Source organism: Cavia porcellus, unplaced genomic scaffold (assembly GCF_034190915.1).
Source record: "Cavia porcellus strain 051 isolate PalLab524CR breed Dunkin Hartley unplaced genomic scaffold, mCavPor4.1 scaffold_17, whole genome shotgun sequence".
In the NCBI taxonomy this organism is placed as follows: Eukaryota; Metazoa; Chordata; class Mammalia; order Rodentia; family Caviidae; genus Cavia; species Cavia porcellus.
In genome coordinates this window covers 62,995,984-63,010,749 of record NW_026947500.1, presented here as the reverse complement: position 1 = coordinate 63,010,749, position 14,766 = coordinate 62,995,984, and the positions used below count along the sequence as shown (strand labels likewise).

The following is a 14,766-nucleotide window of genomic DNA, read 5'->3' as shown; positions in this document are numbered from 1 at the left end:
TCAGGCGCCTCCGCGCCCCGCCCCCGGTTTGCCGCGCCTGCGCACGCAGCGCCTTTTACGGCACCGTAAAGCAGCTCGGCTGGAGGGTGCGCCGCGGTTTCTGGTGAGGTGCTGCCGGCTGGTGACCCCTACCAGTATCGCGCGTCGTCTTCTCCCCGATACTTCCCCGCGAGTCTGTGCGTACCGAGTCGGCTCTTCCGTTTTCGCGGCCCAGTCTCTCCTCTTTGTCCCGCTCTTAGGGGTTGGGAGCAGGGTGGGCTTCTTTTCGGCCTTGACACTGGCGGGGGTTTTGGGGTCCCGGGGTGTCGGGGCCTCAGCCCTGAGGTGGCCAGCCCACTACCCCTTCAGCTGGTGAGATGAGGGGGTGTCAGTGCCCCCTGTGCCATCACCTGCACCCCGGGGTAGGGCGTCCGGGATTCCCGGAAGGCCCCCTTTTCCCCCACTGGCCCGCGGGTCCCCCCACCCCACGCGGACCCTGGGGGTCATCTCGGCATCCATGTAACCCCATCCGTGCTTGATAGGAGCCAGGTTCCCCTTTCTCCCCCTTGACCCCCACCCCCGTGGTAGAGCTTCACCCTAGACGCGCAAGGTTGGAGTGGGTGACCCTGGCAGCCCCACACCCCGCTTCCCGCGTCCCTATAACGCCTGCTGTGGCTTAGTGCACCGCCTGGGAAGGATCACAGCGCCCTCTCCTGGTCCCCCAAGTCCCCCGAGGGTCGTGACCGTGTGCCCCTCTGTAGTTTCCCACAACCCAGCAACTTTTTCTAAAGAGTTTGGAGGTGGGAGCCCCCAACATCTTCTCGGGGCCCCTTTCTCAGAACCCACCCAGGACACGGTGGCAGGCTTCCCGCGTGACTTACCCAAGCTGGCAACGGGGTTATTTCCCTGTGCCGCCTCCTGCCTCGGTCCAGGGATCTGGCTCCCGAGCCCCCAGCTATTCCCCGCACACACCTGTACCCCTGTCGCCCAGCTATTCAGGCTTCAATTAGGGCGGGCGGGCAGGTTGCCAAGATAGCACTGATGCAGATGGATAGGGTGGGCATCGTCCCAGGGCGCCCGTCGAGAGTTGTACCTCAAGTCTCCCCATCAGGTCCTCTCCCCAGCACCCCTGACACCCGCTGTCCTGGTCTCTGCGCAGGGCGGCGGAGGCATGGAGGCGCGCTTTACGCGCGGGAAGTCGGCGCTGCTGGAGCGCGCGCTGGCGAGGCCACGCACCGAGGTGAGCCTGAGCGCCTTCGCGCTGCTCTTCTCTGAGCTGGTGCAGCACTGTCAGAGCCGCGTCTTCTCTGTGGCCGAGCTACAGGCGCGCCTGGCGGCACTGGGTCGCCAGGTGGGTGCGCGTGTGCTGGACGCGCTGGTGGCCCGGGAGAGGGGTGCCCGGCGTGAGACCAAAGTGCTGGGAGCATTGCTGTTTGTCAAGGGGGCCGTGTGGAAGGCGCTCTTCGGCAAGGAGGCTGACAAGCTGGAGCAGGCCAACGATGACGCCCGCACGTTCTACATCATCGAGCGGGAGCCGCTTATCAACACCTACATCTCTGTGCCCAAGGAGAACAGCACACTCAACTGCGCCAGCTTCACAGCAGGCATCGTGGAGGCTGTGCTCACTCACAGCGGGTTTCCCGCCAAGGTCACAGCTCACTGGCACAAGGGGACCACGCTCATGATCAAGTTTGAGGAAGCTGTCATCGCCAGAGATCGGGCCCTGGAGGGCCGCTGAACCCGCGGGAGATAAAGGATGCAGAGAGCCTCCCTTCCCAAGTGTGTCTTGTATGTTGTGTGGGGGCCTCAGACGTCTGCTCAACACCTCGACCCAGGTCCCTGTCCAAAGCTGGTGAGGGAGGTTGAGGGCCAAGGATGTTTATAATATGGGGGCCGTGGGGGGGGGGTTGTTCTGTGGGGTATGGCCTCTCTGGCCTTGTGTGGGCTTTCAGATAAGCCTGGAGAGTTGGATGAGTCAGGTGGGTGGACCAGGGGAGGAAGCCAGTGGAAATGCTGGGGCTTTGAGGAATCACAGTGAGGGGTGGTTGGCAGGCTGGAAAGGAGGTCGAGTCTGGTGTGTGTGTGTGTGTGGTCAGAACAAGAGAAAAACGGGTTGGTAGACTGTCTGGGAGCAAAGAGTAAATAGTTCATACCATGCAGTTCATGTACTGTTTTTATGCTTTCTGAGACGGGGTCTTCCTATGCAGTTCAGTCTGGCCTTGAACTCACTTTGTAGCCCAGGCTGGGCTTGAACTCACAGTGATCCTCCTGCCTCAGCCTCCTGAGTGCTGGGTGAGAGGTGTGCACCACCACACCTGGCAGTGTACTCTTGGTAGTCAGAAAAGAGCCAGAGGTAATAGTAATGAAATAGCTGTGGCCATGTACCTATAAAACCCTGAGAATGTGTGTCCCAGTGCCCCGTAGAATTCTTCTGTTCTAGGTGTGGTCCTTGGGCCAGTGCCACCAGCATTGCCCGGGGAAACTTAGTGCAAAGTCTCAGGCGCACCCCAGACCTCCCAAATCAGTCTGTATTGTGGAACAATTCCCAGGGATCCCCATGTGCTTTAGTTCGAGAAGCAGTGTTTTAGGGGGTCAGGGCTGTCTTGAGGACTCCTTAACTCAGGGGTGACTGAGTCTCACATTGTGTGGGTTTGGGATGCGCCTGAGAATTTGCACCTGTGACCTGGGCTCCCCAGGGACCACACTTTGAGGATGACGGCTCCAGAGACTTGCCTGTCACGGGATGGGAGTACAGCGTTGTCTGGACACTAAGAATGTGTTAAAGTTAGTTGTAAAATACCCAGTCGGTTCCTGAGCATATTTGAACAACTACAAGGTCTCCTGTCAGGTGGTCTTACTTTCCCTCTTCCCACTGCTTGTAGTCCCTGACTGCTCGCTCTTCCCAGGAATTACTGCTGATTTTTAGGGGAAACCTAGATCCAGTCTTCCTCATTTTTTCCCCTCTGCCTCCAGGATCCAAATAAATCTGTCCCAAAAGGGAACCATCCGAACCTTTAGCTGGGTGACCTCACTGTTTAAGAGAAAGGTTTGAGGTCGGAGTGGGTGTAGGTTTTCCGGGACCTGTTGGGGGCGCCCTAGGGCCAGCTCCAAGGGGTGTGTCAGCCATCCCCAAAGAGGTAATGGCTTGGGCTGGACTCCAGTGTGTTAGAAAGAAGGCAGTGTGAGCAGGGTAGGGGAAGCTTGGCACGGCACAGCCAGCCGTGGAGAAATCGTGGGCTGTGGGAGGCAGGCGTGTCAGGCTCTGGGAGAGCATTGGGCAGGGTGCCAGCTTGGATCTGGAGTCCATCGGAGTGGAAGAGGCCAACAGGTGTGCAGGTGTGGGAGTTTGTGCAGAGTGAAGCCAGAGGCAGAGAAGGGCCGGAGGGGCCATTGATGGGGAAAGGGAAGTGGGTAAGATGCCCCGGAAGCTGCATTCTGCAGGGAGGTGCAGGAGTCTGGACGAGGCAATCCCAGGCAGGATGCAGGGACCCTGGCAGGAGTAACTTCTATGACCTGCTACAGGGGAGGGGAGGGGCAGATTGCAGGCATAGAAGGCAGGAGGCTGCAAAGACAGCCCAGGCCAGTGAGGGTGCCAGAAAGAATCAAGGGGCATGGACCTGTGGGGCAGCTTGTAAGCCGGCACTGTAGGGACCAGGTCTGTCCCTGTCCAGCTGGAGACAAGCAGGGAGCATGGAGGAAGGGCAGCATCTGGAGAAGCTGTGGGGCTGGACCGATCCCTGTTTAAGGCAGGAGAGGCCAAGAGGCTGTGATCCCACGGCTTCCGGTTGTATGGTCTGTGACTTCTGCTTTGGGCTGCAAGGTCTGAGAACCCAAAGGCCAGCGGGAGTAGGAAGATGAGCCCAGCTCTGGCCATGGTGAACTAGGCAGCTGCACTGGCCTTTTCGGGGCCATGAGGCAGGTTGCGTTCATCCATGGCCACAGATTTATTTTGTCACATATTCATGGGATGCCTGCTGTGAGCCAGGCGTTGGACACGGCTCCTCCAAACGGGAGGGCGGGGGGTAACAGATCAGTATGTGAAGTGTTTTGTTCAAAGGAAAAATTTAGCTGGACACGGTGGCATACGCCAGGACGGCAGGGAATGAAAAGGCAGGGAAAAAAGGACTGGGTCAGGTTGTTAAAATTTTATTTCTTTTTTATGCTGGGGCTTGAAGCCAGGGCCTTGTGCATGCCAGGTAGCCCCTGAGCTCTACTCCCAAGTGGGGTACAGTTTTAAACAAGGTACAGTTAAACTCTGGACAGGCTCCCCAAGGACAAAGACTTGGACTGAGTAGGAAGGAAAGGGTGCAAGGCCCCCGGCAGGTGCGAGTGTGCATATTCAAGAAGAGTGACAATTCCGTACTCATAGGGGAACCCTGTGGGACTTTGATTTTTCTGAACTGGAGGGAAAGTTGGGGCACTGAAGAGGGAGACTGGAGCTGGCCACGGTGGGGCACATATGTGATCTCAGTGCATGTGGAGGCTGAGGCAGGAGGGTTGTATGAGCTCAGGAGTTCAAGGCCAGTCTGGGCAACACAGTGAGACCCCATCTCAAATTAGACAAAAAATAGGGAGCAGACCAGAAGTGACTTGGGGGTTAGGATGAGAGTGGCAGGAAGAGGTGAGGAACTGATTTGAGCCAGGTTTGATAGTGAGCTTTGCCCACCCTCAGGACTTGGAGGTATCATGGTGCGGAGAGGGGAGGGTGGCCCGGGAGTCGGCTTGAACCTCCGTGCAGGAGGCTGATGAAGGCGACCTGGGACCCTGACCTGTTACCCTCCCGCGGCCTCAGTGGCACCAGCCGGCCCTGGCCGAGCCTGAGGCCGGTGCTGTCCTCCACTGAGCAATGACCGAGTGCCATGTGTGCCAGGCCCAGTTTGGAGCACTTCCTGTGTGTCTGTGTGCCCTGTCCTCTGCAGCCCTGGGTACAGGACTCGACTCTCGGAACCCACACGCTGGTCCCCCCAGGATCCTTGGAGGTTGATTAGACCCCAGGGCCTTTCATGTCTAGGGCCCACCTAGTACTTTTTTTTGGAGAGAGTTGCTCTGTAATCCAGGATGGCCTCAGATCCATGGTGATCCTGCTGCTTCAGCCTCCTGAGTGCTGGGATGGCAGGTGTGTGCCACTATACCCACCTAGTACATCCTTGTAACAGGAAAATGTAAACAAGGTGGAGAAGGCATGAATTCCACTTCAGGTGTTCTGTAGTCTCAAAAATTGGTCTGGTGAGGCAGCGGTGGTCTCAGGTGCAAGGCTCTGGAATTCCCAGTGCTACCTGCCACACTTGGAGACTAGACCCAGCTAGGACTGTGGAGGGGCCCAAGAGGGAGACCTCATTGTCGAGTTTTGCTGTGCAGGTGGTGGGGAGGACTGGAGGCCTGACCCCCGTGGGGTCTGTGCCCTGGGGTGCTAAGGAGGGGGCAGCTGTGGAGGGGACATGTTAGATGAGGTGGGCCAGGGTGAGATCTGTGGTCCTCACAGCTCTTGGACAGCTGGCTTGGCAGTCTCCACCCCATTGTGCAAGGAGTGGGCCAGCAGGGGGTGGTGCTGGCCCAGGACACTGAGCTTTTGAAGGCAGGGAGATGGCGACGGCCAGCTGGACTAAAGTCGGGGACAAGGGCACTGATGGGAGCGGGGCAGTTAGGGGTCTCGGCTTGTGGACACCTCTGAGCCACACAGCAGCGTCTGGGCTGTGGTCAGGGGTTTTCAGGGCCTGGCTCTGGATCTGCTGCTCCTAGGATCAGGAGTTAGGATCCAAGTGAGGCCATCAGGGGCTGTCAGGACCTTATGTTGAACCAGTGTCCAGTGAATCATCCAGGGAGTCCGAGGTGGCAGGTGACCCACACGTGGCCAGCTGCTCGCACACCCAGGCATCCAGCCAGTTGTGGCAGAAAGCATCGTTCCACTTCCCCGAGCTCAGCATCATCACGCAGTTCTCGCCCTGGTCCGCGTTGTTGGGCTCCCCCGGCTGCCAGTTGCTGCAGTGAAAGTTTTGAGTCACAGGAGCTCGGGGGCGGGGGTGGGGATAGGGGCAGGAGCCCATCCCCTGGAACTCGGACGCCCCGCCCCCAGCCTGGACCCTCCTTACTTGGCCCCCCTTCTCATTACGGGTTGCACCTCAGGGTCCTATGTGGCCCACTACAATTCCATGTCCCCTTGTTCGGGAGCAGCCTCACTTCCTGCCTGCAGCCCGCAGAGGGCTCCCGACCCATCTAGGGAGTGCCCCCCCCTTCCATGGTGCCCCAGCCTGCTGGCCAGTTTGGGCTGGCCCGCCAGCCTGTCTCCAGTAGCCTGGTCTCACGTGTAGTCCAGGGGTTTCCCGTCCATCCAGGTAAACTCCCCCTCTATGTCCAGGTCCCGGAGCCCGATCCAGGCCTTCTCTTTGTTGGCACGTTTGGTCAGAAAGTCCTGGGGGGCGAGACGGGGCTGGAGGACCCGGCAGATCCCACTCTTGGGGTCTCCTGATCCCTTAGTACCCGTGGCTTGTGCAGGGGCTCAGGCTACCTGCTCCTCCTGGCTGTGGATGCTGACCAGCCGACCGTGCAAGTCCTCGCAGGCGTACCGGGCCTGGAGCCAGCGCTTGGGACTCTCACCAAAGTAATAGCACTTCTGCTGGAAACTGACCCACTGCGCAGGGCATGTGTTGCACGTGGAGCCTGCGGTTGCACACGGAGGACAGAGAGGGCAGGGTATGTGGTGGTCTCTCTCCTGGAGTCACTTGGTCTGGGCTAGAAGCAGACTCACCCAGAGCCTAGCATGATGCCACAGACTGCTTCCCTGGAACTCTCACGCTGCCTCCCCCTAGGACCAGCTGCACAGTGGGGCCATGTCAGCCACCAGCACCACTGCCAGACATGTAGGGGTTAGCAGAGTCACTACCAACACCGTCATACTGACACCTCAGGGTTACAGTACCTCAGCCACCATTTCCACCAGAAACGTCTCCAACACTGTTGTCACAGACACCTCAGTCACGCCAGTGCTGCAGACACCTTAATCACCACTACCATCACCATCACCACAAACACCTCAACCACCTCCATCACCACAAAGAGCTCCTATCATTATCACAACTACCTCAGCTGCCAGCACCATTGCCACGGATGCCTCCATGGTGAGCTGAAGATCAACACCAACTCCAGCACCAGCGTGGTCACCGCCTCAGGGATAGCAGCCCCTTACCTGTCACCAACATCATCGCACCCCTTGACTGTCAGGGCCGTCCCGCACATCCCTCCCTGCCTAGCATCCACTGCCAGTGGTATCCCCAGGGCTGCATCCACGGTCAGAAGCTCCTCCACTGTTGACACCATCACTGTCAAAAGCCCTGGCACCTCCATCATGATAGCAGACACATCCCTCCCCAGCAACACGAAGGCCTGGCCACCACTGCCACCACAGACGCCTCCAGCTGCCAGGGCCCGAGGCACGACATGGCCAACGGAGGCACATTCCATGGTAACGACACTTCCAGCGTATGTGCCGATACCCAGCAGGGAGGGCATCAAGCTCCTCCACCACTGTCACAGCGCCTCCTGGTTTACAGCACTTCGCCGGGTGCCAGCTGCACCATGACATCACCTCCTAGCCGGAAGCCTCACCCACTGACCTTGTGCCATACATAAACCTATGCTCCGCAATGGCTCAGCCACCAGCACTGTCACCACAGACATCTCCAAGGTCAGCATCACTTCCTCACCCAATGTTGCCCCTCGGGCTCTGGCTGCTGCCAGCAGTGAGTCGCTGCCGCCCACACTATAACCTGTCCTGTCCCTACCACCCACTGCAGCTGCGTCCAGTCACCAGGGCCACCAGCGGAGCTGGGGAGGGTAAAGGAGGCAGCAGGGATGGGCCCCTAAGTCCCCCACCCAGGGTCCAGCTTCGTCTCTGTCTCGCCTTTTCTCATGGGGGAAGCTCTCAGACCCTATAGTCACCAAGACTCCAAAGGTGGGAGGCTACACCCGCTGTGGCTGGATCAGTTTCCTTTGGCCTTAAAATGTTTCCTTTTGGGGCTGGGGATTTAGCTCAGCGGCATAAGCGCCTGCCTTGCAAGCAGGCGGTCATGAGTTCGATCCCCGGTAAAAGTTTGATAAAAGTTAAAAAAAAGTTTCTTTTTGAGGTGCTGGGGAAGGAAGTCAGGTCTCCCAGCATATCTGAGGCTAAGCATGCTAAGCAATGTCCTAACCCTGAGCTCAACAGGTCCTCAGCTTTGGATAAGTTCTTCAAGGAGCTCTGGGGTCCATGGCAGCATGAGCCCATGCCATGCTAACCAGCCTGGTACAAACACCTCATTAGCCTGGTACAGATGCAGCATTAGAACAGGAAGAGCCTCTGAAGGAAACTCTGAGGGCTGGATGGTGGCACGTGTCTGTAGAACCAGCTACTCTGGAGGCTGAGGCAGGGGGACCTCTGGAGTCCAGGAATTTACAAACTTTGAGCAATATTGAGATGATGATGATGATGATGATGTCATGCAGTCACCTAGAGGCAGCCCCAGAGCTGGGCTCAGACCTCAGGCCATGGGGCCAGATTTGGGAAGGGGTAGGAATGGGGGCATCTGTCAGGGTGAGCATGACCCAGTGCCCCCTTCCTCTTGCCTCCCCAGGAAAGCCCAGCGGGGTTTCTTGCTGGGATCCCCAAAGCTATGCTGTGTCTCTGGGGATGGAACGCTTTCCCACCCAGCAAAGCTGCTTCCTCTTTTACCTAGTTGGGGCAGCTGGGGCTTCCCAGAGGTGGATCAAGACCAGGTCAGCTCTGGGGTGGGGTGGAGTGGGTGGCAGGGCCCTGAATCCCTGGGTCACACCCCGCATGGAAGGCACAGTGATTTCTGCTCCCTCTGCCGCCTGCTGACCCCTCCACCTCTGCCACCCCTGGGAAGGGTGCCGTCACCCTCTTGGTCACAGAGAGTCCCCTCCTGAGACCCCCTGAATCGGGGGTCTCCCTCGGCGGCTGCAGCTGCGGGGACTCTGCTGATGGTGAACGTACTCACCAGCACGTCCCAGCACGCTCCAGCACGTACTCACCCTCAGACATCTGTATCTCCATCAGCAGCTTCGCCACCTCTTCCTTCAGCTTTCCCAGCGCGTCTGAGGCCATGTGTCTCTCGTTCAAGTCTTGAGGAGCCGGTGTGTGTTAGAGGAAGCTTCGCGCTCAGACCCTAGCCGCCGCCTCCACCCCTTGCCTTTTCCCGCCCCGCTCCCGGGCTCACTTTGGGACTTGACGCTGCTCAGATGCTCTTGGAGTCTGTCCAGGTTCCAGGAGAGCTCGGACTCTGGCGGGTGTGAGAGGGCGGGGCTGGGCTCAGGGCGTGCGCGCGGGGTGGGGGGTAGATACAAAGGGGCCCGAGGGTCACCCCAGCCTCACTGTCCCTTGTGGCTCTGGGCCGCTGTTTCCCGCCATTCTCTCACCCCGAGATTTCATCTGCGTCTGTTCCACTCGCAGCTCTTGCACAGTCTGCGACATCAGTTCCGCTGGTCACAGAGGAGGAAGGCGTCAGCCAGGCCCGAGCCTCCCGTCTCCTCCACCCACTCTGGTCCTTAGCGCTGCCCGCTCACCCTGAGTTCCCCGGTGTGGAGGGACACAGCTGCCCCGCCAGGCGTATCCCAGGGTCCTCGAGTTCCTGTCTCCTCCCCTGCAGCCCCCTACAGAGACTCACCCTTTTGTTTCTGGGCCATCTGGTTACTGTGATGTCTTTGCAGTTCCTCGGAGATTCGAGATACTGGAATGGTGGGAGAGAAGAGGTCTCCCCAGGAACCACAGCGGCAGGGCTGTGAGCCCCACCCCAGCCCCGGGGCCAGGGCACCCCTTCACACGGCGCCCCGCTGTGCCTTTCTGTGTGGCATATTTTGGCGAGGGTGGGAGATGGGCACATCCAGGCCGGTGCAGACAGAAGAGAAAGGCCTTGTGGCCTTTTCTCACCCGGGGTGAAATATGAAAACAGTGCACATTGTCGCAAGAAGCGTTTCCTGCAGTTTAGCTCCTGACCCCAAAATCACACCCCTTCATCAGAGGGGGAAACTGAGGCACGAGCGGGTTCCAGCGGCAGTGTTCGCACCCTGTGAGGGGCGTTCTGTCTCCCTGAGGTTTCCCTGTCTCCCGCGGGCGGGGGGGGGGGGAGAGCCTAGGTTGCTGGGTGGACACTGAGGCTTAGGAAGGGGTCAGTGACAGAAGAGGGACAGAGGCGTGTCCCGTTCACCCCCCTCGGTGCCCCTCCGTACCATTCTGGGCAGCGGCGGTTTCCAGCTGTTTAACGTTCTTCAGGGTGTCCCAATCTGGGGAGGAGAGGGACAGGGAAGGGGAGATGGGGTGCAGTGGGTGTCCCCACCCTCCACCCCCCTACATCCCACCCACAGTCGGGGATGCGGGCTTTGGGGGTAATCCAAGATGGGGACCCGGATTGCGGGGATGGGGCCGGCAGTGTCAGTCAAGGTGCGGGGCAAGGGGGGCGGGGGTGGGGTCCTCACGCCATAGGAGCAGCAGGGCCAGCAGCCCGGCCCAGAGCGCTGAGGTCAGCAGCCCGAGCAGCGCCAGCTGCAGCCCCCGCCGGCAGCGCCTCTTCCTGGGAGACTCGAAGAACTCTTCGGGGACTGGCGGGAAGGATGACGGGTGTAGGCGGAGAGGCCGGGCCCCGTCTCTCCCGTCTCCCCAACGCTCGGGTCCCGGGGCGCGGCCGTCCGGAGAGGGACCCCGGCTCGGTCCGTCCCTGGCGCGGTGTCTGCGCGCAATGCAGCGGGCGGAGGAGCAGCTGGGTCCCGGTCCTTTCCGGAGACCCGCCCCGCCGGCCCTCAGCTAAATCGGAGCCTCGAGCGCCGGGCCCCGCCGCTTCACACCCTGGCACCCCGAAGCGCTCCCCGATGCCCGTGCGGGCCCTGGCGCGCCCCTCACCCGGGCCAGGAGCCGTCATCCTGCCCGCGCGCGCGCGCTCCGGGCTCCCGTTGCTCTTGGCCTCCGGCTCCATCACTCCCAGCTCCGGCCGGAGCCGGCGAGTTTTGTGCGGGGAGTTGAGTCACGAAAAGGAGGGGCCCCTGCTTCCCTCTCCCGCCAGGCCCCGGGCCAGGAGCTCCCTAGGTCCCGGTCACCTCCCCACTCAGCCCCCGGGGCTTTTTTTATTTTTCAGAAATTCATCCTGGCTAAGAGAAGGGCTGGGGAGCCCCCTCACTCATCTGTGTGTGCGCGCACAGAAGAGCCCTCTCACCTGAGTACTGGTTTTCATCCATGGCAGCCCTGCTTGGATTCTTCTGGGCACGGGGCGCTCACTACCTGTCCAAGTGGTATTTTCAGTCACACGTCTGGGCTCGGTGGGGACCTAGGTTTCAGCAAAACTTAAAATGAGGCAGCAAGCTCTGGGGGCCAGCCTCGGGGGCTCTGATGACTGTCTTCAGTTCCCAAGCCTGAGACCTAAGTAGGCCTCGCAGCAGCCCGGGGCAGGAACGTGAGCCTGGGAGGTCTGGGGCGAGCTGTAATCTCAGAGCATCCAGCCTCATCCGTAGATAGACAGCGATATTGGTAATTCTTATGCTGCTGGGAGGTCGGGGGATCAGGAGTGAAAAAGTGGACAGCAACCAAGCTACTGCCAGCTCCTTCTGGGACAGCCGGGCAGCCGCGGCTAGGGGGAGCCTCTCTCATTCTTATGGTTCCTTAGTGTTGATAGACCAGCACCGCATCCACCATGGTGCTGTGCGTGGTGCATCTGAATCGCTTCCTCCTCTGTCTCCCACTCTTTCATTTCCCTCGGTCCCCGGATCCTTTCCCTAGCTCCAAAATTTCTACCTCCCTGTTCCCTACCACCTCTCTTCTACTTCGCTCTTTAAACTTTTTGTACTTTAGGTTTCTCATAGAAGAGAAACCATGTAATATTTTTAAGCTCGTGTGCCTGATTTATTTCACGGAGCATTGTAGTCTCAAGGTACAGTTTTCCCATGAGCCACTCACTCTTCCTTCTTTATAGCAGGGTAGTACTCCGTGGTGTATGAACACTACATTTTCTTTATCCACCCATCTGTCGATGGGCATATAGGCTGCTTCCAAGATTTAGCTATTATGAATTTGTTTATAGTGGCTCAACCTTGTTGAACCTCTGTTTACTGCTCTGAAACATGGGTGAGAATGTAGCAGCTGACGCATAAGGTTGTGGCACAGTTGGATGACACACCAACACAGCTGAGGCTTTTGATGTTGTTATGGATTAAAAACTGGTGGTCAACTTAACACCAGTTGAATTAAATCAGCATGGTGCTGAGCGTAGATGTCCACCTGAGGAAAGTCGCCAGCATAAACAGAGACTTGGAGAAGGACAAGCTAGGCATTATGGGTTTCTTTAAGTGTTGCTGTTTGAGCCATTGGTTCTCCTGGAGGAGCTCGTCATGACTAGCTTCCCCAGTGTGAGTTCGACCACTGTTATCAGAGGAGCTTGGGACCTTGTTGGTGAGAGTGGCCGTGGTTCATTTTGGGGAAGCTCTGGTCTTTATATCAAGCATCGCTTCCTGGCTCCAGAGTGGAAGACATGTGCTGTTTAATCTCCAGGATGAGCTCGTCACGCTGGCTTCCTGGCATGAACTCAACTGTTCTGATTGCTAGAGGAGCCCAGGACCTCCGTGACTCTGAGGACGGCTCTGGTCTTTATTATGACTGTGACTTCTTGGCTCCAATGTAGAACACTCATCCCACCAGCACAGCTCCTTCTCCCTGCTGGCATGGACTTTTGGCTTTCACTGCTGACCTTTGGGCCTTCCCACCACGAATCCATAAAACGGACTGGCGTGAGTCCTTCTTGTGGGCTCTAGACCTCCATTGTCATGAGCTCTACATCTTCATCTGGACTCATGCGGGACATTGCTGTGGGATCCAGGCCCTTGGCTGAATATTCCAGGTCTTTAGTGTTGTGGACAGATTTCCTGCACTTTCTTGTGTTTAAGTCTAGGTGACCATCATAAAATAATATAAATTTTCTGTGTCCTGATTCTAATTGTTCCCCTCACAGCCCCTGACAGCAACAGATATTTATCAGGCCTCTACACCTGCTAAAAATGCAGAGACTGCTGCCTGCCCCTCAGTCTCCTCTACCTCCAGCGCACTCAGTGTCCTTTGGCATTAGAGCATTGTCTCAAAGGAGACCAGCCCGGGGTTGATCGCTGGCCGCCCCCCCGCCCCTTGCTGCATGACTGCGACAGGTGGCTCACCCTCTCTGAGCCCAGGGAAGTGGCAGGGTGAGGCAGCCAGGCTCTGATTGGTGGCAGCTCAAGCCCATTCTGCCATCCTTAGGGAGCACAGGGCTGTCACCGTCCCTTAGCCTGAGGTGGCCAGACCTGGGCTGGACTCCAGCTCCTCCCTGGGCAAGTGTCTGAGTTTATTCACTTGTAAGTGGAGCAAACAGCAGTGCTGATCCCACTGGCATGGAAAACACAAAGTAGGTACTCAAAAGTGGGGAGCTGGGGGGATACTCTAAGTCTGCACAGCCTCTCTTGGGGGAACTGAGGCACCCCGAAGGTAAATCATTCACCCACCTCACAGAATGAGGGGCACAGGGTTTGAACCTGGGATGTTTGAGCTGGAAGCCTGATCCCCCTCAGCCACCTGCAGCCGGAGCTGCTGTCAGGATCCTGGCCGCAGCTCCGCAGTGCACCTGTGACTCACGTTCTCTGCCTGGTCCTGCCAGATGGTTGGCTTTACTTTCTCTACTCTGGCACTGTGTGCCTGTCACTGCTGTCACTGTCACCCTACTCGCCCATCACCCACTTCTCTTGCTGAGCCCCCCTGGCCATCATCCTCCCAGGCTCAGCCGGGGCCATTTCTGCCAAGCTCCCCTCAATACCCAGAATCACACTCAACCCCATCCCTAGGCACACGCCGCATCCGTGGTCACCCAGGCCATGCACTCACGTGAGCTTGGAGCCTGTCCTGTCCTGCTGGTGGGCCAGTCACTGTGATCAGCAGGGCCAGAGGGATGCAAAGGCTTCAGCGGCAAAAAATACACTTCCTCCTGTACACCGGCAGCTTCTAGCTTTGCACACTTGATTGTGGGCCGCCTACCCGGAAAACCACAGTGCCCAGCTCTTCCTGAGGCTGCCACAGCTGGGGGAAGTCCGAGCTATTATTACCCCAGTTCTCAGGTAAGCCAGCTGAGTGGAACCCCGGCCGTGCTAACTATGTTCCTAAAGTGCTCCAGGAAGTGAGGGGTAAAGCCGAGATTAGAATCAGGGTCCCAACCAGTGCTAAATCACTGAGCCTCTGGGGAGGCGAGAAAGAGGGAGTGGGAGGAGGAGAAGGAGAGAGATGGACAGAAGGAGACTGGCTTAGCATTCAGGTCAGATATGACCATTGTGTGGTGTAGTGTAATTTAGAAGTGACTCAGGCTGGGAACAGTTAGTGTCCTGCGTGTACTGACAAGTCTGCTTTAAACGACCATTCTAGGAGCTTGACACTTTGCTTAGTAAAGCTGCCTATGAAGGAAGGAGTCAAACCCCAAAGAGGTAAATGAAGTTGCCCAGGACCACAGAGATGACAGAGCTGGGACCTGAACCCAGGCAGCACGGGCTGGGTGTCTGCAGCCCTAACCACTATGTTACCCAGCCTCCTACTGGGAACCTGCTCTTCTTCCCTTGGGGGACTGTTTCTGTAACCCCACTCCTGGGTGGGCCACCCCCTTGTCTGTTATTCTGAGAGGTGCTCACCTGTGTCCCCACGGCCCACTTCTCAACCAAGACTCAGCTGGGCTAGGCCATCCACTATCCACTCTGAGGTGGACAAGGACAGGTGGGATCATCCCTGGATGGTGCCCCTCCAAATAG

The 14,766-nt window shown here is 58.3% G+C and overlaps 2 protein-coding genes across 4 annotated transcripts; one reads left to right on the top strand and one right to left on the bottom strand.

Moving 5' to 3' along the window:
• Nucleotides 1–2,138, top strand: Trappc5 (trafficking protein particle complex subunit 5). Of its 2 annotated transcripts, none has more exons than XM_005003073.4 (2): nt 1–103; nt 1,139–2,138. In XM_005003073.4, the coding sequence occupies exon 2, from the start codon at nt 1,151–1,153 to the stop codon at nt 1,715–1,717; it is 567 nt and encodes a 188-aa protein (XP_005003130.1). In that variant the 5' UTR covers nt 1–103; nt 1,139–1,150; the 3' UTR covers nt 1,718–2,138. The 2 variants fall into 2 exon arrangements, with proteins under 2 accessions (XP_005003130.1, XP_003468425.1); XM_003468377.5 differs by having other exon boundaries at nt 34–176.
• Nucleotides 2,139–4,109: 1,971 nt separating this feature from the next.
• Nucleotides 4,110–14,010, bottom strand: Fcer2 (Fc epsilon receptor II). 2 transcript variants are annotated; one of them, XM_063228379.1, is made up of 11 exons: nt 13,859–14,010; nt 11,175–11,285; nt 10,444–10,566; nt 10,198–10,251; nt 9,636–9,698; nt 9,388–9,450; nt 9,189–9,251; nt 9,004–9,093; nt 6,485–6,636; nt 6,282–6,388; nt 4,110–5,958 (listed from the first exon to the last, which is right to left on the bottom strand). In XM_063228379.1, the coding sequence occupies exons 2-11, from the start codon at nt 11,194–11,196 to the stop codon at nt 5,766–5,768; spliced, it is 930 nt and encodes a 309-aa protein (XP_063084449.1). In that variant the 5' UTR covers nt 11,197–11,285; nt 13,859–14,010; the 3' UTR covers nt 4,110–5,765. The 2 variants fall into 2 exon arrangements, with proteins under 2 accessions (XP_063084449.1, XP_063084448.1); XM_063228378.1 differs by lacking the exon at nt 13,859–14,010 and having other exon boundaries at nt 10,865–11,769.
• Between the last annotated feature and the right edge of the window lie 756 nt (nt 14,011–14,766).

Excerpts from the sequence above, each read along its gene's own strand:
- Trappc5 (XM_005003073.4), top strand. The coding sequence starts at position 1,151 with ATGGAGGCGCGCTTTACGCGCGGGAAGTCGGCGCTGCTGGAGCGCGCG.
- Fcer2 (XM_063228378.1), bottom strand. The coding sequence starts at position 10,937 with ATGGAGCCGGAGGCCAAGAGCAACGGGAGCCCGGAGCGCGCGCGCGCG. Across the intron at positions 9,252-9,387 it reads GACGCAGATGAAATCTCGGG|AGTCCGAGCTCTCCTGGAAC; the intron begins GTGAGAGAATGG and ends CACACCCGCCAG. Across the intron at positions 6,637-9,003 it reads GGAGATACAGATGTCTGAGG|GCTCCACGTGCAACACATGC; the intron begins GTGAGTACGTGC and ends GTGCAACCGCAG.